This window comes from Scaptodrosophila lebanonensis, unplaced genomic scaffold (assembly GCF_003285725.1).
Source record: "Scaptodrosophila lebanonensis strain 11010-0011.00,11010-0021.00 unplaced genomic scaffold, SlebRS2 tig00001410-arrow-pilon, whole genome shotgun sequence".
NCBI lineage: Eukaryota > Metazoa > Arthropoda > Insecta > Diptera > Drosophilidae > Scaptodrosophila > Scaptodrosophila lebanonensis.
Window position 1 is genome coordinate 1079089 of NW_022060738.1, and position 23095 is coordinate 1102183.

At 37.6% G+C, this 23095-nt stretch overlaps 2 protein-coding genes across 3 annotated transcripts; one reads left to right on the top strand and one right to left on the bottom strand.

Annotated features, from left to right (window-relative positions):
• Positions 1 to 2481: 2481 nt before the first annotated feature.
• On the bottom strand, positions 2482 to 3647 carry LOC115630539 (proteasome subunit alpha type-1). Its single transcript, XM_030527144.1, has 3 exons — positions 3560 to 3647; positions 2853 to 3491; positions 2482 to 2791 (listed from the first exon to the last, which is right to left on the bottom strand). The coding sequence occupies exons 1-3, from the start codon at positions 3560 to 3562 to the stop codon at positions 2582 to 2584; spliced, it is 852 nt and encodes a 283-aa protein (XP_030383004.1). The 5' UTR covers positions 3563 to 3647; the 3' UTR covers positions 2482 to 2581.
• A 1475-nt stretch (positions 3648 to 5122) lies between these two features.
• LOC115630631 (probable elongation factor 1-delta) lies at positions 5123 to 22107 on the top strand. 2 transcript variants are annotated; one of them, XM_030527266.1, is made up of 3 exons: positions 5123 to 5261; positions 10724 to 10804; positions 21592 to 22107. In XM_030527266.1, the coding sequence occupies exons 1-3, from the start codon at positions 5175 to 5177 to the stop codon at positions 21829 to 21831; spliced, it is 408 nt and encodes a 135-aa protein (XP_030383126.1). In that variant the 5' UTR covers positions 5123 to 5174; the 3' UTR covers positions 21832 to 22107. The 2 variants fall into 2 exon arrangements, with proteins under 2 accessions (XP_030383126.1, XP_030383127.1); XM_030527267.1 differs by lacking the exon at positions 10724 to 10804 and having other exon boundaries at positions 5129 to 5261.
• Positions 22108 to 23095: the final 988 nt, after the last annotated feature.

A 23095-nucleotide genomic window follows, 5' to 3' on the forward strand; every position in this document is an offset into this window, starting at 1 on the left:
GTAAAGTTATTGTGAACCACGTTATTAAATTAAAAAAAAAAAAAACAACAACCAGAAAAACAAGACTGGCTTTTCTCCTTCGCTTCTGACTGGGGCAACCTTTGCTAAACGTATACCCAGGTGCATTTCATTGGGCACCATCTTGTTATGTCCGCCTTTGCCATTGCATCCCCGGTCGCAACGCCGGCTAGCCATCGGCTCAGGGTCAGATTCGACCGCGACAGGGGGGCGGCAGACCAACAATCGAAATTTATATTTTTTTTCAAAACACACCTACTCATATTGTCGGCTGGGGGACGCCTGTGGAATTTGAGTGCTGTCATGTAGCCGCGTGGCCCTCCCTACCTTGAGCCGGTATTGGCATCTTTTGCCGGCTCCCTTAAATGACCTTGCTTTGGTTTTCCTTCTGCTCAGTGACTTTTGTCACCCCATCTCACCCCATAAATGGACTCTACTCCAGATTCATGCTCAATTTTCAATTTTATTACAATAAAAATATATTCGTGTATTTAGGCCATTGAGTTTTGGGACGCTGCAGTTTGTTGGCTCTTTGTGCCTATTTATCTTATTCGATTTTCGAACCTCCTAACCTACCTATACTCGAGTATGTGGTTATGAGGGATGTAATGACAAGGAAATAAACAAAAAAAACTGCGCCGCTCCAATACACATTACAATATCCTTTCTTACATCCTTTAAATCTTTATTTACAATATAGTTACTTACTACAGTAACAAAACCTGCATAAAACAATTTAAACAGAAAAATGGAATAATAACATAAAACTGTCTTTTATTCCCCAAGTTTCCGTAAATGAATCTTTGTCAAATCTAAAAAATTGTATTGCTTTAGGGCTTTGTTCAAACAATAATAAAGAATGATATAATAATATAGTAAACATATATTAAAAAAAAAATTTCATTTGACAATGTAGCGATGTGTCGTAGAATGCAGAATACTCGTCTTCTAGCTGTTGGGGGCAGCTGTTATTGTGTAGCACTGTTGTCAATTGCGATGAAGTTTTTTATAGCCTGTACCCAAAGGGTGAAAGGCTATACTAATTTTGTGCGCATGTATGTAACACACAGAAGGACACGTGGCAGACCCCACAAAGTATATATATTCTTGATCACGATGAGAAGACGAGTCGATATAGCCATGTCCGTCTGTCTGTATGAGCGCAAGGATCTCAGTAAGTACAAGAGCTAGTATAACCAAAATTGGTATCAAGGTTCCTATAAGCCCTAGGCAGATCGAGTTTGTTTATTTTTTCTGATACACCCCCCCACTCCCCCGCAATTCGTGTTTTTTCTTATAACTCGGAATTTTTAAATCAATTTTGGTAGGTACATCCAGTTAGTACTAATGTGTCCGTGTTTCATCATGATAGGTCAATTCTGAAGAAAGTTATAGCCATAAATAAAATCGCTGCTCATGCGCTGCCTGCAGCTCTGTCGGCAAAAATCGATCTAGCCCTGTCTGTCTGTCTGTCCGTCCGTATGAACACCTGGATCTCAGAGACCATAAGAGCTAGAGACACCAAATTTTGCACAAAGATGCCTTATGTGTGTATTCTATACGAGTTTGTTTTATTTTTTTGATTTTGCCCCCCACTTCCCCCCTATGGGAGTGTTCCCGATTTTCCATTCGTATAATCGGCTATATCTCGGAGACTATAAGACCTAGGGATATCAAATTTAAAGTCCAAGATGCCTTATATGAATACGCAGAAAATGTGTATTTTTGAATTTCCCTCCCTCCCCCCGCTCCCCGCCAAATAGTAACTCCCATAATTCTTGGAATTTTGAATACCCCCAGTTAGTTATTATGTGTCCGTATGTCAAGTTTCCCTATAATAGACCGATTTAACAAGAATTTATAGCCATAAATATATTTGCTGCTGTGCCGCAGCTGTTTGCAGTCAACCAAACAGCAGACTGCAAACAGGTTTAAATAGACACGAATAGATGCGCACAGGCATACTTGTACATACACTCACACAGTCGCAATTGCTATGTAAATGTGCAATTATACACCCTTTACGTGAGTTTGAATACCGAGAGAGGTACAATAGATCCAAATTTCATTTAATTTAATTTTCTTAATTTTTTTATCTTCTATAATTATATTATTAAACATATGTAGAGTATTTCAAAGTCGAGACACCCGACTTTAGCTTTTTTACTTGTTTTTTATAAAAAGCATAGATAAAAAATTAATGGATAAAAATTATAAGACTCTATTTCATATGGTTTACAAATGATTAAACATTCAGAACAAAAAAGGGGCGCAAACCTGATGACGCGCAGTGTACAAGTATATGTTGCGCATTCATATAACAATATTATGTGCCACTGGGTATATGAACTTTTGACTAATTTAGATCAATATGTGATAGGAAATAATATGCAGTAAGTAAAATCAAATACATTTTAAAGCAAAAGTAATTAGTTCCGCAAGGAAGAGAAAAAACTGATAGTATTTAAAAATGTAATATTTTGAACAATTATATATCAGGGTTGCGTAGAGCTTTTATTTAATGCAAAATAAAAAGTTTCTTAAATTTGGTGGAAATATAATCTTAAGGCCGATCCATTGTGGCAACTAAGACGTTCGGATCACTTGAATCAGGCAGGTCGTCACGCCTAGGACGATTGTCATCACCGTCGTCAGCCGTGGGCGATTCCTCGGAAGTTTCAAAATCTTTAATCATTTCTAGATATTTTGAGTTTTCTTCACCGCTAAGTATTTTGAATGGTTGATTTCTGCCTACTATAGCAACAGCAATGTTCTAAAAATATTATAAGTCATATTATATATGGTATAAATTTGAAATCAATAGAAAATTTTACCATTTGGAATGAACTTTCTTCTTTAGTTGTGTGTTCATCATTCGGCAAAGAGCCTCGAATCGCTTTAATACCGTGACATATAATCTCATCCTTAGTACAGTTGTTAAATTTTAATAAGTTTCGCTCTAGATACGTTCTCGCGCTTTGCGAGCGTGATCCAATTGACATAGCTTTGCAATTGTAATAATTTGCAGAGGGAACTACTTGGTAAATATGAGGTCCCTTTTCGTCGTAGCCTGCTACAAGTAGGCCCACTCCGTAAGGACGCCTATCATATCTCTGCGTTGTTGATTGCATTTTATTTCCCAAATTTGTAATCAGTCGGGACACGGGATAGTTAGCATCATAAGAATGCTTATAGCTTAAACATTCTGAACGCAAATACTTGCTAAGAACCCTGGCATCTGCCGTAATTCCAGCAATTGATATTCCAAGGTGATCGTCAATTGGAATAATTTTTCTTTGTGATGCAGACAATTCAGATGGTGGTTTGCACAGTGCTACGAGAACAGCGAAATCACTATTTTTTAACCCCACCGTAGCGGTTCCAAGCTTTACTGCTTCCATAGCGTACTCCACTTGATGTAGCCGGCCCTGGGGACTCCACACAGTAACATCACTATCATACTGATTGCGAAACTGAACACAAAATAATTTTATTTCAAATACAGACAAAAGACAGCATAAAATATGACAATTGCATTTACCATTTTTCTTTTCAAGCGGTATTTAAACTGATTAAACCTCAGAAGATGACAAACAATAAATTTCAGTGGTGGTACGTTAGACTAGAGATGACAATAACTATGAATATACTTCACTTCCACAGTATCAAATATTCATTCTTGGTAGGGAAATATTATTTAAAGTAACAGATACAATGTCACTGTTAAGAATATGTATATTCTTGACACTATGAAATAGGGAAGCCCTACCCAACCCTACCATATTCAAGAGACATTTTTAATAAATTAGGTTTAAGCTATTTTGAAATAATTTTAATTCAAAATGAGAACGATCAATATATCAAAGGTGCACCCACGATATGTTTGTGAGAAAACATTGGAAGTGTTCGAACATATGTATACTAATAAACAGTAAAGAGAGGATTTAGCCATCAGTAATTAAAATTCCTGAAACAATTTTCAGAGCCATTTTTGTACAAAATACCAGCTACCACATGTGGATGGGTGATCGCGGTAATCAGGCCAATCACACCTAAGGGGAGGGCGAACATTGTACGCACACATCATTTGATAAATGCTTTCAGCGAGTAACACGAAATGAATTATTTTTTAAATTTTTAGTATACCCTGTACCCGTAAAGTAAAAATGGTATATTAGGCTTCTCCGACCCCATTAATTATACATATTCTTAATCACCACGACGAGACGAATCGATCTAGACATGTCCGTCCGTCCATCGGGATGAAACTCAAAACCTTGGCCCTAAAATTTCGTCAATGTCCACATTTCACAAGCTATATAAACCAAACACAATTAGTATATATGTATGTAATTTAAACAATTTCATCCAAATCGGTCACTTCTGAGGAAAGTTATTAGCGAATCCATTTCACCCCAGTACTACGCCCACAAATATTTTTTTTATTTATTTATTTATTATTTTATTTACAAGTATTCTGTGCGCAACACTAGCCAGGTAAAGGAAACGTTTACTTTGAAATGGATTAAAGTTTTCTTTTGTAATATGGTCAGAAATAAGTTTGGAAATTGACGCAGTTGCCATTTTGAGCCCGTGCATTACCACATTGGCAAACAAATTCAAATCTTATGAATACAAATTTAAATTCAACACCAACACAAAATTTCAGCATCTTAAAAATTTCTTTCTATTATAACCTTTTACTTTAAATTTATAATAATAACTATACATTTTAATTGAGAAATTTATTTTTTTGGATCTATCTTCCGACTATTTTATTAGACCAATAAAAAACCAGCTGTGTTCCAGTTATGTATATAGAGACGCATGCATTTTGAGAATCCCTTACATACATATAGAATGGATCTCTTGATAAAATTCTCGCTTTTTAATTACACAGGAATACGGGTATATAAGTATGTATATCATTTGGTAGTTTCAGGGCATAATTGAATGAAAATTGGAATTGATTACACGCAAGGACAATCGAAACATATAAGAAGTTTTTTTGATGTTAACCATATTTGCATTGACGTACGTACTATACTTTTTAGTATTGTGAAAGAAAATTCGGTTATTTCATGGACTTACGGCTTCCTTACACTAATAGAGTGTTCTTTGAAACGTGTTGCATCTTTTATATAACTGCAGCCAACATGAAAGTCGAAATTTGTGAGAAGTTTTGGAATGAAAAGTCTCGTTATGATGTCGCTGAAAGACAATACTACGAAGGATTACACAAAGCAAGTTTTTATATTTGTTATAATATACTGATATGTATAGACATACATATGTATGTATTTTAGAAATATGTACATATGTATGTATGTATGTACATGCATACGTACATGCGTAAAAATACAGGCAGTGGCAACCAGCGTATATGATCCTATTTTTAAATTAAAAATAGTAGACTATTTTAATGCTATATGTAGCTTAACCACGCTTTAATTTGTACTTAAATATTTTATTTATTTTTTAATTTTAAAATGGATTTACATTTAATTCTTTTTAAATTAATGTTGGGTTAAATCTATTTGAACAGGTGATAAAACAATAAAAAAGGGGAAACAACATTATATATCAAAAAAATTTAGGGAACTGGCATAGCTAACTAACTAGCTGGAATCACATTCTGAGTTAGTTTCTGAGTGTAGACACAGGTTCGAATCACGCTGCAAGTAATCATAGCTTGAAGAGCCATACTGAAATCTCACAGTTAAAGTAAAAAGACGACACATTCCGGTGATGGTTTGACTACTACTTCAGTTTCTTCAAATATGTTCTGCAATCAAATATGTGTTTTGCTTTTTTATGTATAGCCTGTATACCTGTATAGCCTATAGGCTATATTAGTTTTGTGCGAATGTATGTAACACACAGAAGGAGGCGTGGCAGACCCCAAAAAGGATACATATATATTCTTGATCAGCATGACAAGACGAGTCCATCTAGCCCTGTTTGTCTGTCAGTATGAACACCTGGATCTCAGAGACTATAAAAGCTAGAGGTACCAAATTTTGCTCAAAGATTTCTTGTGTGTACGCTGTGCAAGTTTGTTTCATTTTTTTGATTTTCCCACCCACCTTACCCTCTATGGGTGTTTTCCCGATTTTCTATTTTTATAATCGGCTATATCTCGGAGACTAAAAAAGCTAGGGACACCAAATTTTAGTCCCAGATGCCTTATGTGAATAAGCAGAAAATGAAGTGGAATTTCCCTCCCTTCTTCGAGCACACCAGGCTCGGTCACTTTGCATATTGCGGTCGGTTCGAACGAGTACCGGCCTTCACTGGTTTGCTTTCGAACAGTTCAGGCTCGGTCACTTCGAGTATTCTGTTCGTTGCGAACGGGTACCAGCCTTGATTGGTTTGCTTTCAAACACTTCAGGCTCGGTCACTTCGTTTAAGATGACTGGGTCCTGATCGAAGCAAACCAAACTTTGCAGAATGAGCGTTTGATCGAACGAGTATAGTGCCGTTATTTTTCGAGTATTGTTTGGGTATTGCGCGAGCTATACTCGGGTAATACTTGAGTATGAAATATGCATGTATGTACATATTTATGTATTTGTGCGTGCACGTGTTGTTTGCAATTATGCGCAAGCATGTGTATATGTGTGTAGGTATTTTAAATAAAGAGGTACAGAATGAAAAGAAAACATATGTATACATATATTTATTTTTATATTATGATATTTAGCATAATTTAATTTCTTAAAAAAAGGAGGGCCTGCATCGGAGGGCCTGCTACTAAGCACTTCATCGGTGGTCCATGAAACTCTCGAAACCAATATTTTACGGTATAGTCTGAAGGAGCATTAGCCCCATAATTTTTATCCAACTTTTGTTTAGTTTCCTTCGCGGTTTTCTCAAAAAATAATGTTTTTTGAGAAAACGAAATTCATTTTTTTCCATGCTAACATGAAAAACTCGTCAACAACTATCAGCTATAAAAACAAAACTAAGGGCTGTATCAAGCTTAATTTCAACATGCCTACCTAATTATGAATGGCGCCATGGTGGTCAAGGATGTTACTTTTCACCTAACCTAGTATGCATGTCTATTCGTGTCTATGTGAGCATTTTTCAAGTCAACCAAAGCACCAACATCAACAACAACTTCGGGCAGCGTTTGGGAAGCAATTATATTTATGGTTATATCTTCCGGTTAAATCGGTCTACCATAATGAAATTTGGCATACGGACACATAATCACTAACTGGGGGTATTTGCAAAATTTCCAAAATACACATTTTCTGCGTATTTAGAAAAGGCATCTTGGACTAAACGTTGGTGGCCCTAGGTCCCATAATCTCCAAGATATAGGCGATTATACGAGTGGAAAATCGGAAAAACCCTCTTAGGGGATAAAAGGGGTGGGAAGATAAAAAAATCAAACAAAATTTGGTGTCTCTAGCTCTTATAGTTTCTGAGATACAGGTGTTCATACGGACAGACAGACCGACTGACATACAGTCAGACAGGGCTAGATCGACTCGGCTGGCCATGGTGATCAAGAATATATATACTTTGTGGGGTCTGCCACGGCTCCTTCTGCTTGTTACATTTTTTGACCTCCCTAATATATATTTAATATACAAGTATAAGTATAAATTTTGTTGTTGTTTGTTGAGTTAGCCCCTAGTAATAAACTAGTAGCTGAGTATTTTACAATCGGTACTTGAACCAAGTGTAATTTGGAGGAGCTGAAAGGGAATGTGAGATCAGAGCTGAACGAGAGTTATTGTGTTTCTGTCTGTTTATGAAATGCAGGGGTTTATATACAAAATTCAGAATGTGCGTAGGTCTAATTATTACTAATAAGTGATTCTTAAAATAAATCGTTGGTGGAGTGTTGTATGCAGCTAGCTCAGTCGGTGCGTGCATATCCAGCACGCGGCGCCCGGTTGGTGCTTGTTTTGTGCACATGCGCGGCCGCTATTCTAACAATAGCTAAGCCGTTAAACAGTTGTTTAACCTTCACTTATATTGACAGCGAGAGTGTGCTGGGGCTCTTCTGGTTGCCGATTGATATCATCCAGTTCGATGTTTGTCGGCAGGTGCCTTTTTGTTTCGGAATATTTCATTACATTGCTCGGATGTAGATGCAATAACGTGATATGTTTTTATTACAATTAAGGCATCCACGGGAACGGCATTCTAGGGCTCTATGATTTTTTCCCAAGCAGTTTACGCATAATATTTTCGTTTGTGCCCAGTTTAGTCTTTCTTAGGCTGATTTTGCAATGAAAAATGCGGTGGTTGGACTGATTACAAAACGTGCATGTTTTGTTTGTGTCAGCTTCGGCCGATGCATATGCCTTAAATTTCTCCTTATTTCCTTTCTTGCTTCCGATGGCCTCCAAAGCCAGAAAGCGTTGCATAAGGAAGGACATAAACTCCTTTAAAGATTGGAGTCCAGTATGGACTGCTCATACAAAGTATGAGTTTGGAAATCCAATTTCTTCGTCAAGATGTGCAGAAACATTGGGTCCCAAGAATGGGTGCTGATATTCATGTTCTTTAAGGCAGCCATTGTTTTGCGAATAATGTCATGAAACTGTTTTATTGACCAGGCTTCACTCACAACTTGTGGCTGGTCAAAGAGTTTTTTCAGTAGAGATGAACATAAGACTCGTTGATTATTAAAACGATCCGGAAGCATTTTCCATACTGTCTCGTTGTTTGCTTCAGTGAGCGAGAGGTGTCGAATCAATCGTTCTGCTTCACCTTGAACATTGACCTTCAAGTACCACAATTTTTGGATTGTGGGAAGTTCGGCCTCATGAATCATCTTCTTGAAGATGTCATCGAACTGTTACCACTTGAGATAGTCACCATCAAATTGCGGTATTGACATCTTCGGCAGCTGCAATGACAATTGACTTGTCATTTGTGTTGTTGCGTCAAGTGCGGGGTCTGCAGTAGCTTTTGCATTCATCTTTATGACAGCACTTTCGGCAGAAATAAAATTGGCTGCATTATCGCCCAGGCTGTCAGGATTTTCAAAATTTTTATAGATTTGAAAATGGAGATCGGAAATTTGATTTCAATATTTCTTCACCATAGGCCTCAGTTGTTATTTGTTTTCAAGTGTCCTTTGTCCCATTATGCGAGACAATGCTTTCATCGAAGCGCTTTGATGCTTTATATGCGGCTCAGTATCTTGTGGCCTTTCAGCATTATTGCCTAACAGGCTAGTGTTCATGTCAAACGTTTAATACGTTAAATACTCATTAGCGATAACTATATTTTTGTATAATAATCGCTTTCAAAATAGCTGTGGTCTATTATTTGACCATTTAAGGCAACAAAAACATTATTATTGCCCGCTTGAAACTGCTCCCGAAGATGGCTTAGCCTTGCCTTTTTTTCTTCGTAGTAAGCTTTCGCTTTTCTATCCTGGGAATCCTTTTTGTAATTCCTTATCAGGGTTTGAATTTCAAGCTTGCTTATTATGCAGCAAATCCAGTTATGGAGATAGAATTGGCATTTCTCCCATTTGGTGTTAGTTGGTATTATCAGACCCGTTGGAGGTGTTTTTGTTTTGCTTTTTAAAAGCTGGATGTGCCTCGACTCACACCGATGAAAGGTCAATGACACTAAATACAAATGGAGGTCCGTCCGTTTCTGGCGGCGGATTTATCCCGAAGTGTTCCCTCGTTGAGATTTCTGGGGCTTCTGTGAGCACGACCAGAACTGCCGCCCAACAAAGCTCTCTTCAATAGAGTTGATGTTGGTCGCCTTGTTGACCAATCCTTCCAATCCAGTTGCGTCCTCAAAGTGTGTGATCCTATTTTAAGGATTACGTCGGGATCACCAAAAATATGTTGTTGTTTGTTGAGTTAGCCCCTAGCAATAAACTAGTAGCTGAGTATTTTACAATCGGTACTTGAACCAAGTGCAATTCGGAGGAGCTGAAAGGGAATGTGAGATCAGAGCTGCACGAGTGTTATTGTGTTTCTGTCTGTTTATGAAATGCAGGGGTTTATATACAAAATTCAGAATGTGCGTAGGTCTAATTATTACTAATAAGTGATTCTTAAAATAAATCGTTGGTGGAGTGTTGTATGCAGCTAGCTGAGTCGGTGCGTGCATATCCAGTGTAGGTGTAGGTAGACGTGGCACCCGGTTGGTGCTTGTTTTGTGCACATGCGCGGCCGCTTTTATAACAATAGCTAAGAATAGCTGCCTGCGTTGGCTTTATATGCACATGCGTGGCCCATGCGTAGCTCTTGATACGGTCAAGTGCGTGTGACATTGACAGTACGATGAACTTCAGCGATGTGGGGCATATATGAACACCAGCACATTTCAATTACAGATTATGAAAATGTCGCAATCCACACATTCATTATATGGCGCACTATTTATATAATTTTTTGATGTTTATCTGTTGCATATGTCGTACGCATAAATTATTATTTTAACGCTCCGTTTAGTAATTAATCAAAATTTTTATTTTTTTGGCCCCCCGTTTCGAAAAATCTGCGTACGATCTTGTGTATGAAGTGTGTAGGTTTTCCTGCTTACACATGAAAATTTCCTTGGATTTTGTCTACAATTATTATAGCAATACTTTTTCTGACTTTTATTTTCATTGCTGTACCTCGTAAAAGTACAACTAAAAAAATAAAAATTTGTTTTAAATATTAGTGGAATAACAAATAATTAAAAATGTACATTTATGTCTCTTTTTAAGGTCACTGATCAGAAAAACTGCTGTCCTTTAGTTTCTGAAATTGCAAAAGCAAGAGAGCACATACAAACTTCATTGGAAAAGGTAAATACAAAAAATATGATACAGAAATGGATTTTCTTTAAATAGTGAAAGGGTATATTGCTCTTGGTGCATAAATTTGTAACACGTAGGTGGACCAGCAGGAACTCAAATCACAATCAGCAACAGCTGACTGTCGACGCTCACATTTGACTGACTAATTCTGTAAAAATCCTGTAACGCACTCAGCTGCCAGCAACAGCTAATTGTCGACGAGTACATTTCACCGACTAATTGTGATTAAATTCTTTTTAAAATAATATGTTAAAAAGAAAAGAAATATGCCATTTGCATTAATATGAGCCCGCCAGCATTTGCGGAAAGGCAAATTAATTGTTGAAAAAATACAACACAAATGTTTAAGAAGCGCATCCCACAAAAAATGTTGCATATTAAAAATTAAATTTATTTTAATTTTTTGTTGGAATCTATGTTTTCCCCTACAAAAAACTATCATTTGAAATTGTATTCAGAAATTACAAAAATGTACATACATTTTGTTTGACCATGACCATGACCATTCACATTTTCGCTAACAAACAAACTTGCCCATTCGGCGATACAATTTTATATATATTTTATTTTTAACTTTCGCTTGACTCACAACTTCAGACTTAACTCAACAAATTGTGATGTTCGAAAATGTAGTGTTCTATTTGGGCCAATAAGGCATCTCTATTTTGCAGTTGCTTTGGATGTTGTGTGTGAATGCTGGTGATTTAAGTATACATTTAGTAATTTGCTAATTTAATAATATTTACGTCGGATATGCAAAATATTTTTGATGCAGATTGTTCAGAAAAACTATAAGGTTTATATTCAAATGATTATTTTTATTTGGAAAAATGTCTTTGTTAGTGTTTTTAATCAAAACTCCTGGAAAAGTAAACGAGATTTGAAACATGCCAATTTCTGTGGCACCGAATTGGTTTTAAGGCGAAACCTGGGCGGACGAGATTTCTGTGGCACCCCTGAATAGCATACATTTAATCTGGATTGTGTTTTGCTCGCTCGTGTTTGTGTGTGCATCACAGAGATACGTCAGAGTACCAATAGCAGCGGGCAGACATCACATTTATACCCTGTACCCAAAGAGTGAAAGGGTATACAAGTTTGTGCGAATGTACATATGTATGTAAAACACAGAAGGAGGCGTGGCAGACCCAAAAACTTATGTATATATATTACTTACAGTGCCTGCAAATAACTGTTAACCGTTTCTCTACGTCACAAAATAACTGTTACCTACGGACGTTTTTGGGAAATAGTCACAGGTGATCCGTTCACTTCGTATGATGAATAAATCGTTCTCACTTCAACCAAGAACCAGTTTTTTGTTTCTTTTGATATGATTATTTACTGGAAGTTTGGTCGTGAGCCTGAAAGTCTTTTGCGTGTATGTAAGTGTATGACTTATTTGTTGATTTGATTTTCTTAATTCTATGCTTTTAAACAATAAAGAATATATTAAGCTTCTTTAATATATAAATAATGATCATTTTTATACTCTGTACATAAAATGTACAAGAGTATATTAGATTTGCGGGAGGTGAAAAATGTAACAGGCAGAAGGAGGAGTGACAGACCCCTAAAGTATATATATTCTTGATCAGCATGACAAGACGAGTTGATCTATGTATGTCTTTCTGTCTGTCCGTCTATCCGTATGAACACCTGGATCTCAGAGACTATAAGAGATAGACCCCAAATTTTACAAAAAAAAATGCCTTATGTGTGTACGCTATACGACTTCCACTTCCCCCCAAGGGGGGGGGGGGGGGGGAAGAAGAAACATAAAACACATAAGCACATAAGAAACAGTGAACCTACATACACACAAATATAGTGCAGCTAAGCAACAGAACAAAAGTGTGAACCAGTGAACTAAACTGGCTCATCGCACAGCCCAATTTCGTTTTCAGGCTTTTCCTAATTTTTGTGGGGTGATACAGCGCAAGCAAATATATAAAACCAACAACAACGAACACAACGCAAGCCAAGATAAAATGAGTGAAACAAGCAAAGCAAGAGACAAAGAAAACTATTAAAAATTCAAAGCAAGCCAGAACAACGTGGACAAAGATGAATCAGTGTGAGCATGTTCCAGTAGCCACTACAAGTAGAAATCCGGGGGTGGGAACCGGATGCGATCGAAAAAGCGATCCAACTCGACGACCTCAAGCAGAACTTCGCAATGTTCATAGTGAGGGGAGCACTGCACCGTGAAACTTGGGCTCGGCTAGCGGTACTTGAACGGCGAAATCCGAACCGACCCCAGTTCCTGAGTTTGGACATGATCGTGTCGTGACATGACAGTTTGTTGCGCATTTCGACTACGAATGCGCCGCGTGATTTCCAAATGACCGGAACTGTCTCACCTGCATATGTACCTCTCACCCAGCATGGTTTGTGTCCCAACTAGGAGCCAAAGCCAAATCCATCGCAAGCAAGTCGAACTTTACGTTTCGAAGAACCAAACCAAAATAGATCTGCAAGGGGAGATGTCATGGCATCCTTGTCGCCTTTTGTTTCTACTCCAGAGTGCCTAAGGCAATGGGGACTTCGTTTTGATGGGCGAGCTGAGTCACTTGCATTCATAGAGCATAGAGAGAAGAAGGGCTATCTCTTACGGTATAGAGTTCGAAGACTTGCCACGGGCCATGCTAGAAGTCCTAATCGAGAAAGCCGCACTTTGGTTCCGCACAAGCTGGCTGCAGAATGCTACATGGGTGACATTTCGTAAAGAATTTTCAAATTTTTTTCTTCCTTTCAATTATTGTGGGGGAGAGTTTTAAAGATTTCGTTGATATTGCGTGCACTCATGCACCATGCAGGTTACACGGATTCTCAAGAACTGGATTGCATCTACGAGAATACATTACGCCACGAGTTCCGAACACTGCCTCACCTTATCCAACTTATTGGAGAGTTAGAAAGCGTCAAGCAGCGTGGTCAAAGGCGCACGTCTTTGGCCACACCTTTCGTCAGTACCTCGCCAAAGCAGTTCGCATACAGTTGCAAGTACAACGTATGGCCATAGCATCAACGCAAGCTCAGCCACATTCGCAACCAGCTGATGACACACGGCTCGCTCGGCGAACATGCAGAAATTATAGCCAGCAGGGCCATTTCCAGGATCAGTGCCATATCAGGATGCACCGAACGTGGTGCGCAAGGCTGCAGCTCCAGTCAACAATCCATTGCCCAGCTCAGGATGGCCTGCGAGTTGCGATGCACCGAACGCGGTGCGCATGGCTGCAGCTCCAATCAACAATCCATTGCCCAGCTCAGGATGGCCTGCGAGATTCAATGATCCGAACGCGGTGCGCATGGCTGCAGCTCCGACCAATACGTCATTGCCCAGCACTCGATAGCCTGCGCGTTGCGATGCGCCGAACGTGGTGCGCATGGTTGCAGCTCCCGCCAAAACACCATTACCCACTACTACTACATTGTCTCCTACGACTACGAAGAAGTCCATACGACACTACTGATGTGGCTAAAGAACACGAGGAAGACAAGAAGCAGCAGAGCCACGGCCGCCGATTATGAAGTCCAAGACCCAAAGAGTTCTAGTCCAAGAATCCTGGTCGGGTACTTTCGATTAATCTATGCATTAACTAGAATTAAACCCAGCAAACCATGTCAGCTAAGTTTTAATAGAATGTGCTAGACCTACCTATTCAACGATTCCAGATGTCCAGGTCCACGGAAGGTCAGATATCCGCTAAGCCGGTCCCCCGAAGAAGAGGAAGAGGGTGTGACGCGGTAAAATTCCACACATTAAATACTATCGCTACACATCGCACATGATCCTATTACTTATATTATTACTAGACTTAATATTACTTAATAAACATAGCTCGCTCTCTTCTCCGGAGACCCAAGCAAGCAGACGTGCGACTCGGCGAGTACTAGCAGTGAGGTATCGAACATAACCTCGATCAACCTAACACCAAATCCAAGTAAGTTCTGGTAATTAGGCAATCATCGTGGTGCAGCGTAGGGCCAAGAGCATAGAGATTATAAATAAAGGACATTGTGAAGAATATTTCAGTGCGTACTTAATTATTGTTCTCTAAACAATTCTCCGTCGCTATGAGCGAAACTTACATATACCAGGCTTGAGTCGGTATATATGTAAAATGCGACTGCAACAGCAAACAAGTGTTGGGTGTTATATTTAGCCGCGCACGAGTCGGCAATGTAACGCCAAACGAGCCTACTTCCTTCCACGCATCCTTTAGCTCCAACGGCTATAAAGACTGCATGAGCCGCGATATATGAAATTGTCCACTCGAACAACTTGAGTCTTGGGAGTTATATTTGACGTGCCGACCGATATAACGCCAAGACACAGGCCACGCGGCGACTGATCCCCTACAGTAGGCATCGAGTCCCTCTTGTCACATGGTCCCGTCACAAACTTACATTTTTTCTTGTAAGGAACTCTGGACAGCTGAGTTATACCTTTTTTTAGGGGACTGAAATATGGGAGTTTTCCTGTAAAAAGAAATGGGACACAAAAGGAAACCGCGTCGACAGCCCACAGCCCAAACGGCAAGAGCTATGAAGCTGAAATTTGGGCTCAAGGATCCTATCATAGTGAAGGTGCCCACTAAGAAGGGATTTTGGAAAATTCAAGCTCCAAATGGTGGAAAACGAGCTCCAAAGTTTGTTTTTTTAAATTCTGCATTTCTGCACTGATCAACTTTAAGTTAGATTTTTATAATCTATAAAAGAATACAAACAAAACTGCATACTCGGATTTTCGAAATTTGTGGTGGAGCTTGAATTATTGGAGTTTTAATATTTATTCACCTTTTCAAATGAAAAGTTTATGTTTTAAATTTTTCCCGATCGATTTCAATTTTGGGGCTGTAATCTACGTAATTAAATCTACAACTTTGCGTTCAAGGATTTTTAAAATATGCATTTTACAAATGCAGACAACAAACAATACAAAATATCAAACAGTTGGGGACAACTAAGTATACATGTACACACACACACACATACAAGCAGCTGTTCGTGTAGTTGCGTGCGAACGATTGAAATAGCCAAAGCAAAATGTGAGACACTAATGTGTGAATGTACACACATACATATGTACACATCTATGTACATGTAAACATCTATGTATGTATGTATGTTCATTCGTCTTGCACTGACAGAGCAATTAATTAAAAATTATTTAACATTTTTAAAAGTAATTTTTTCTTTGTTTACTACATTTGGCATTAGGGCTTTCATTAGTAATTTTATGCAGCAACAACAAATTACCAAGAACGCAAATATCAAATAGTTGGGGACATCATATACACACACACAGAACAAGCAACAGTTCGTGCCTATGTGTGCGGTTCTCTACGTACGGTTGAAAAAGTAAAGCGAAACATGCATGCATATGTACATACATACATATGTATGTATGCCTGTGTACATACATATATATCATGTATGTCATTTGTGTACATACATACATACGTATGTATACACTAGCAGGTATTGCCCGTCTTAACCCGGCTCAATATAATGTTTCCAATTGTATTTATTTTGTGTGTGCATAACCTACCCATATGTTTTCACCTTATAAGTTACCAGTAGGAAGGCATTTAAGGTATTTAAATGAACATTTTCTGTTCTTGACAAAAAATTGTTCAGTAGTCCGTTACATTTTTGTTCTTGCCAAACTATTTCGTTCAACGAACATGACCACTATAACTAATATTTTTTAAAGCTCGTTTTCCCCCCGTTGGAGCTAGAATTTTCCAAAAGCCTTTCTTAGTGTGCTCCTACACTATGATGGATACTATGAAAAGATACTTGAGTCCAAATTTCATCTTTTACCGTTTGGGCTGTGCGTTGATCACCAATTAGTCAGGACAAACTGTTTTATATATAGAGATAACGCAATGTTTTAAGATAGACGATTTGCAAAAAAGGAGGAATAATTATAAGGGTATATCCTAATTTTAAATTCACATTTGAGCCTTTTCGTGTCATATTGAGTCAATACGGTCACGCACAAACTCGGAATATGAAACACGGCACTCGTGTCAATGCCGTCCAGCGATGAGCCACGATCAAAAAGCACTGACAATTCTCATCTCAATTTGCTAGAGTAAAACTTTCGATAGTTGAAGCCACCGATACCATCAAAATATCGAAGTTTGAATGCAATAAGCAGAATATTTAAATAATAAAATCTAATTATTTATTGAGATCAATAAGAACAAATCATACATACATACATCTGCCCGCAATGCGAAGCAGAATATGCGTAGCTCCGTTATTCGGTTTCTGCTTTACTATCGCTTACGCAGTCGTTGCTTAGCGACGGTAACTGTAAACTTTTGGCGTTTTGCCTTTGCAATTAACATTAAATGGTCAAAACGAAAGAAGATGTGCGAGCCAACAACTTAAAGTTATTGTTGTTGTTTTGTATGTACATGCTACATACATATACAGGCATACATGCATATGCATGTACATATGTATGTATGCATGGGCACACATAGACACGAACTGTTGCTTGTTGTATGTATGTGTGAGTGTGTGTATGCGATGTCCCCAACTATTTGATATTTGATATATGGCAAGTAAAAAACATGTTGCATACATACAAACCTATATATGTATATAAGAATGTATGTACGTACATACATACTTATTGATGCACATATGTACATACTATACATACAGACGTATGTATATATGTATGTACGTATGTAATACATATGGTGCTGGTGTAATTCATAATGCGAAATTCTTTCTAAGGGGAGCAATGTCCCCCCTGCCCAACCTGCGTACGCCCTTGTAGTCCGTTGTCCTAAAATCCCTTATGCCAAATGTACTAAACAAAGAAAAAATAACATAAAAATGTTTATGTTATAATGTTAATAATTTTTAATTAATTAACATTTCTTGCCCTGTCAGTGCAAGACGAATGTACTTTTATACATATGTATGTATGTATATATGTACATACATTTGTACAAATGAACATTCACACATTAGTGTCTTACATTTTGCTTTGGCTACTTCAACCGTTTGCACGCTACTACACGAACAGCTGCTTGTATATACATATGTATGTGTGTGTGTATGTATACTTAGTTGTCCCCAACTGTTTGATATTTTGTATTGTTTGTTCTGCCTGCATTTGTAAAATGCATATTTTAAAAATCGTTAAATGCAAAGTTGTAATTTTAGTTACGTAGATTATATTACCCAAATTTGAAATCGATCGGACAAAATTTATAACACAAACTTTTCATTTGAAAAAATGAATAAATATTAAAACCCCAATAATTCAAGCTCCAACACAAATTTCGAAAAACCGAGTATGCAGTTTTGTTTGTATTCTTTTATAGATTATAAAAACCAAATTTAAAGTTGATCGATTCAGAAATGCAGAATTTTCAAACAAACTTTGGAGCTACTTTTCCCCCCTTTGGAGCTCGAATTTTCCAAAATCCCTTCTTAGTGCGCATCTACACCATGATAGGATACTTGAGCCCAGTTTTCAGTTTCCTAGCTTTTACCGTTTGGGCTGTGGGGTGTTGATTGTGTTTCAATTTTTCCACGGAAAACCCCCCCTTTTTCATGCCCCAGAAAAAATGGTGAAAAACCAAGTATACAGTTTTTCTTGTATTCTTTTTGAGAGTATACAAACTAAGTTTCAAGTTAATCGGATAAAAATTGTAGATTTTTCATACAACCGTTGGAGCTCGTTTTCCCCCCTTTGGAGCTCGAATTTTCCGAAACCCCTTCTTAGTGCTCACTTTCACTATAAGAGGGATCTTGTGTCCAAATTTCAGCTTCCTAGCTCTTACCGTTTGGGCTGTGCGTTGATTGCCAATCAGTCAGTCAGTCAGTCAGTCAGTCAGTCAGGACAAACTGTTTTATATATATAGATTGGACAATCGAGCACTGTTGTTTGATTGTAATAAATAATGTTCTATGGTTTTAAATCAAATTTTTAAAACGAAAAATAACAACAACTGCAAGTCATTGGCTCGCGCTTCTTTCGTTTTGATCATTTACGCCTGTTAATTTCAAAGGCAAAATGCCAAAAGTTTACAGTTACCGTCGCTAGGCAACGACTGCGTAAGTAAAGCAGAAACCGCGTTGCGTGCAGGTGTACATATGTATGTATGTTTGTATATGATTTGTTCTAATTGATCTCAATAAATTATAAAATGTTATTATTCAAATTTTCTGTTAATTGAATTCAAACTTCGATGGAATTATTGATTGTATCGACGGATTCAACTATCGATAGTTTTGATGCTCTAGCACATGTATGTACATATCAGCGTTGCCGAACGCTCCAATTTTGGCGGGACGTCCCGATTTATAAATCAAAATTAAATGTCCCGCGTCGGACTTTTCGGGGATAACTCGACCGTGCGTACAACGTGCTGAGGAAGCACACAGTTAAGTCAGGACTGGCATTCCGCCCGGTGCGTAACGAAGATATGTACATATGTATGTATGTACGTATATAGTACTTATTGTACTATGTATTGGAAAATAAACTCTTTAAAAATCTTTAGAGAGCTTCGAAAGAAGAATATCATATAGTAAATAAACTTATAATTATAAGCACATTTAGTTAGCCCAGCAAAGACGGGCCAGATCTGCTAGTTATTATATATGTAAATATACATGTGTGTATGCTCATTTAAATATTATGCAGTTGCATAAGTTGACCAAATAACTTTGCCAAATTGTACAGCTTTTAATTCTAGAAATTATCTAATTATCAGTGCAATATTTTTTTTATTCAAAGATTTTAATATCTACTCTCTCTTAAAAATGTAATGAATACCGTTACTTCTATAAGTTTGCAGAAATAACCAGTTTTATAATTGTACAATGTATTGTCAACTTTCTTTAGTACACCGTTGTATAAAACTTTCTTAACAATTGATATATCATACAAGTAAGATAATCACAAAAGCTAATTGGCTGGGTGTAATTTTAAAATGTACAAAATTCAGCAAAATACTCAAAACTTGTACATCCTCGGTTTTAGGAGAATTTGGATACCAAATTTCCTACCTTTTATACTTTCTGGGATACTTGTGTGCATACTGGCGGAAGGACAAACGGACATTTCTTTATCGACTCGTCTTGTCATTCGGATCAAGAATATATGTACTTGTAACCGATTACCGCGCCTTTTTCAGTATGTTTCATGTGTGCTCGCTTTAAACTAGTATACCCTTTTGCCATACGTTATGAAGCTCATCTTCTTGGCTTGGCCAGCTTCCAGGCAGTAGTAGGCCTGTTATAAATGCATTACTCTCTGGTGAAATTGGGTGAGTTTATGGTGCTTACGATTTTACAGTTGAAGTGTTTTCCTACAGCTTAACAGCTTTAATATTTGCATATTGCTTCCATCTGCTAATGTGGGTATGTTTTCTGTATCTGTCTGGACAAACAGTGTTCCTTGTTTTGTCTTATTCCTTGTCTCCCATTTCATTTTGTTTTTTCGACTTGCCTATCTACAGCATCCTTGTTGGCCAGGACAATTTTTAGCAATCGTTTTTATCCGTTTAAGCCTTGTCGATTTTTGGGTATGGCGTGCCACCACACCAGTACCTCGTGTAGCAATATCGGTCTCAACACTGAGACAATGATTCAAGCAATACCCAGCATATTCTGCGGTGCTTAAAGTGCCCTTCTTGCCTTTTTAACCCAGATGGTGACGCTTGATGCGATGGATATTTGTAGGAACGCTCTATAGGCGCTCTGGTTCTATAGGCGGGTTAAGGCCTTCTATTTTGTGAGCATCCGAGTTTTCAATGTTTTGAGCAGGAATGAGGTGAGTCTTGTAATCTTTCCGCTGTACTTGACTGCATTTGCCTGCTATGCGCAAAAACAGGACTAGCTGGCTGGCTCGGGGCACCTTCCTCAGTCTCGCTGTTTGGCTTTCTTCACCTCATTCACAAAATTACAAAGCCGTTTTCATTCCAGAATGGCTTCATCCGCTTGTTTAGCTTGTTGTTTTTGAGGGTCTGCAGAACTAAACGGAAGCGACATTTACTTTTTGAGTGAGTGTCTCCAGGGACTTCTCAATATGTTATGTTCTCCTCTCTATGTTATGGGTGGTTCACAGTTTCCAAGTATTATATATTATTGATCAGTGTGTCAAGAGTCGATATAGCCACGTCCGTCTGTATGAACGAAAGGATCTTAGAAGATTCAAAAGCAAGAATTACCAAAGTTGGTATCCAGGTTCCCTTAAGCCCTAGGTCAATTATGAAGGAAGTTATAGCGATAAATATATTCTCTGCCCAAGCTTTACCCGCAGCTGTGGTTGCTGCTTTGATATAATTATGTAATGCACACATACAAATGTATAAGTACACAAACACTGATGTAAATAATTTTTATTTAATTAAATTAATTAATTACGTTTTTTAAATTATTATTTTTTATACTCTGTACATGAAATGTCCAAGAGTTTGTTTTATTTTTTTATATGGCGATTTAACAGGAAGTTATAGCCTTATATGTATGTACTACCAAGCAGTGCCCGCAGCTGTTGTTGTTGTTTCTGCTTTGCACAGGCACAGGAGACATACACAGCACACACAAACACACACATACACGCATAATTAATCTACACATATGTATGTACAGAGTATTTCAAAGTCAGGACATCCGACTTTAGCTTCTCCATTAGAACAAATTGATCAGAAAATGTTTTACCATAATTATTTCGTATTAATAGTATCATAGTTTTTAATAAATTTTGTACTTGATTTTCATTCCAGATTGGTGAAACTTCGTGGAGCACTGGTGGTATAGATGAAATTTTAAATAGAATGTCATTATATGAAGCTGAAACAAAGGAGTTGAGAAATCTTGTAATAAATTTGAGCAAACAGAACAATGATGCACTCAAACGTTTATCTTTACTAGAACAACGACTTGGAACTTTTGTAGGACAAGGAAATATTAATAATGATGTTGTTGACCAATTCGGATCAGATAGTTATGACAAAAAGTGCTGAGACTAGCCGAAAAAAAAAGTGGAACAAAGCTTATTCAAAAATAAACCTAATATAAACCTTCTAGTTTAATTCTATATTTAAGATCATTGGATGATTAAATCAGTCTAATGAAAACGGCGATACATGTAATTTTGTAGCCGTTGCTTTTTGAATCCAAAAATAAAGCATTGCATATGTTGTAGAAAATTAAAAGTTATCTATCGAAAATTATTAATTGGAAAATTATACAGAGCGTCGATGTAATAGTTGCATTCAATAAAAATCAATTAAAAAATACTTTAAATGTTATGATTCGAGTACGCTGTCAATTTTGAATTTAATTGTTCGAAATAAACAAAGAGCTTTTAACTGAACAAGTTGTAGCGGATTGTTTTCCACCAAATAAAAAGCTCATAGAACAGCTGACTGAAATTTATACATTGACCCTGTCACACGTGCAAAGCAAATATACTATGTACGAAATTAAATGCACTGTCTGAGTTACAGCACCCATGATTTGCCAGCGCCTGCATTGATTGGCCGGACTTGTCGGAAAAGTTCCAACATCTGAGCCCGTGTTTAGATGGAGCCGCCTTCGGCACAATACGTTTGCTAGAGCTTCCTGAAGTAAATTACGAAAAAGCGTTAGGGTACAAACATAGTAAGCGCTGAGACGAAACCGAAACTGAACGCGAATTGCTTGCGTTGCGAGCAGGCTGATAGTTGTTCATAGTGAAAGGTGTATTTATTTTCGTTAGTTTAGTTTATTTTTATACTCTGTACATGAAATGTACAAGGGTATATTAGGTTTGCGGGAGCTGAAAATGCAACAGACAGAAGGAGGCGTGGCAGACCCCACAAAGTATATATATTCTTGATCAGCATGACAAGCCAAGTCGATATAGCCATGCCCGTCTGTCTGTATGAACGCAAGGATCTCAGAATGTATAAGAGCTAGATTAAACAAACTTGGTATACAAATTCTCCTGAGCCCGAGAAATGACGAGTTTGTTCATTTTTCCCGATGCACCCCCCACTCACCCACTATTCGTGATTTTCTATAACTCCCGTAATTCTTGAAATTTTGAACTAAAATTTGGTAGACACATCCAGTTAGTGATTATATATTCGTAAACCGTAGTTTCATTATGATAGGGTGATCAGAAAGAAAGTTATTTTCGTATACTCATATACTCGACTTTAGCATTCCTTTCATGTTAATCTTTTGGACGTTGAATTATGGGGTTATACTTGTACTTATAATGACTTAGCGACGGAATCAATT

What these genes read in the sequence shown, in the direction of transcription:
- LOC115630631 (XM_030527266.1), top strand. Translation starts at nt 5,175, where the DNA reads ATGAAAGTCGAAATTTGTGAGAAGTTTTGGAATGAAAAGTCTCGTTAT. An exon ending in ACTACGAAGGATTACACAAA is followed by an intron (nt 5,262 to 10,723) that starts GCAAGTTTTTAT and finishes TCTCTTTTTAAG; the next exon opens with GTCACTGATCAGAAAAACTG. An exon ending in TACAAACTTCATTGGAAAAG is followed by an intron (nt 10,805 to 21,591) that starts GTAAATACAAAA and finishes TTTTCATTCCAG; the next exon opens with ATTGGTGAAACTTCGTGGAG.
- LOC115630539 (XM_030527144.1), bottom strand. An exon ending in AAGAAAGTTCATTCCAAATG is followed by an intron (nt 2,792 to 2,852) that starts GTAAAATTTTCT and finishes TAATATTTTTAG; the next exon opens with AACATTGCTGTTGCTATAGT.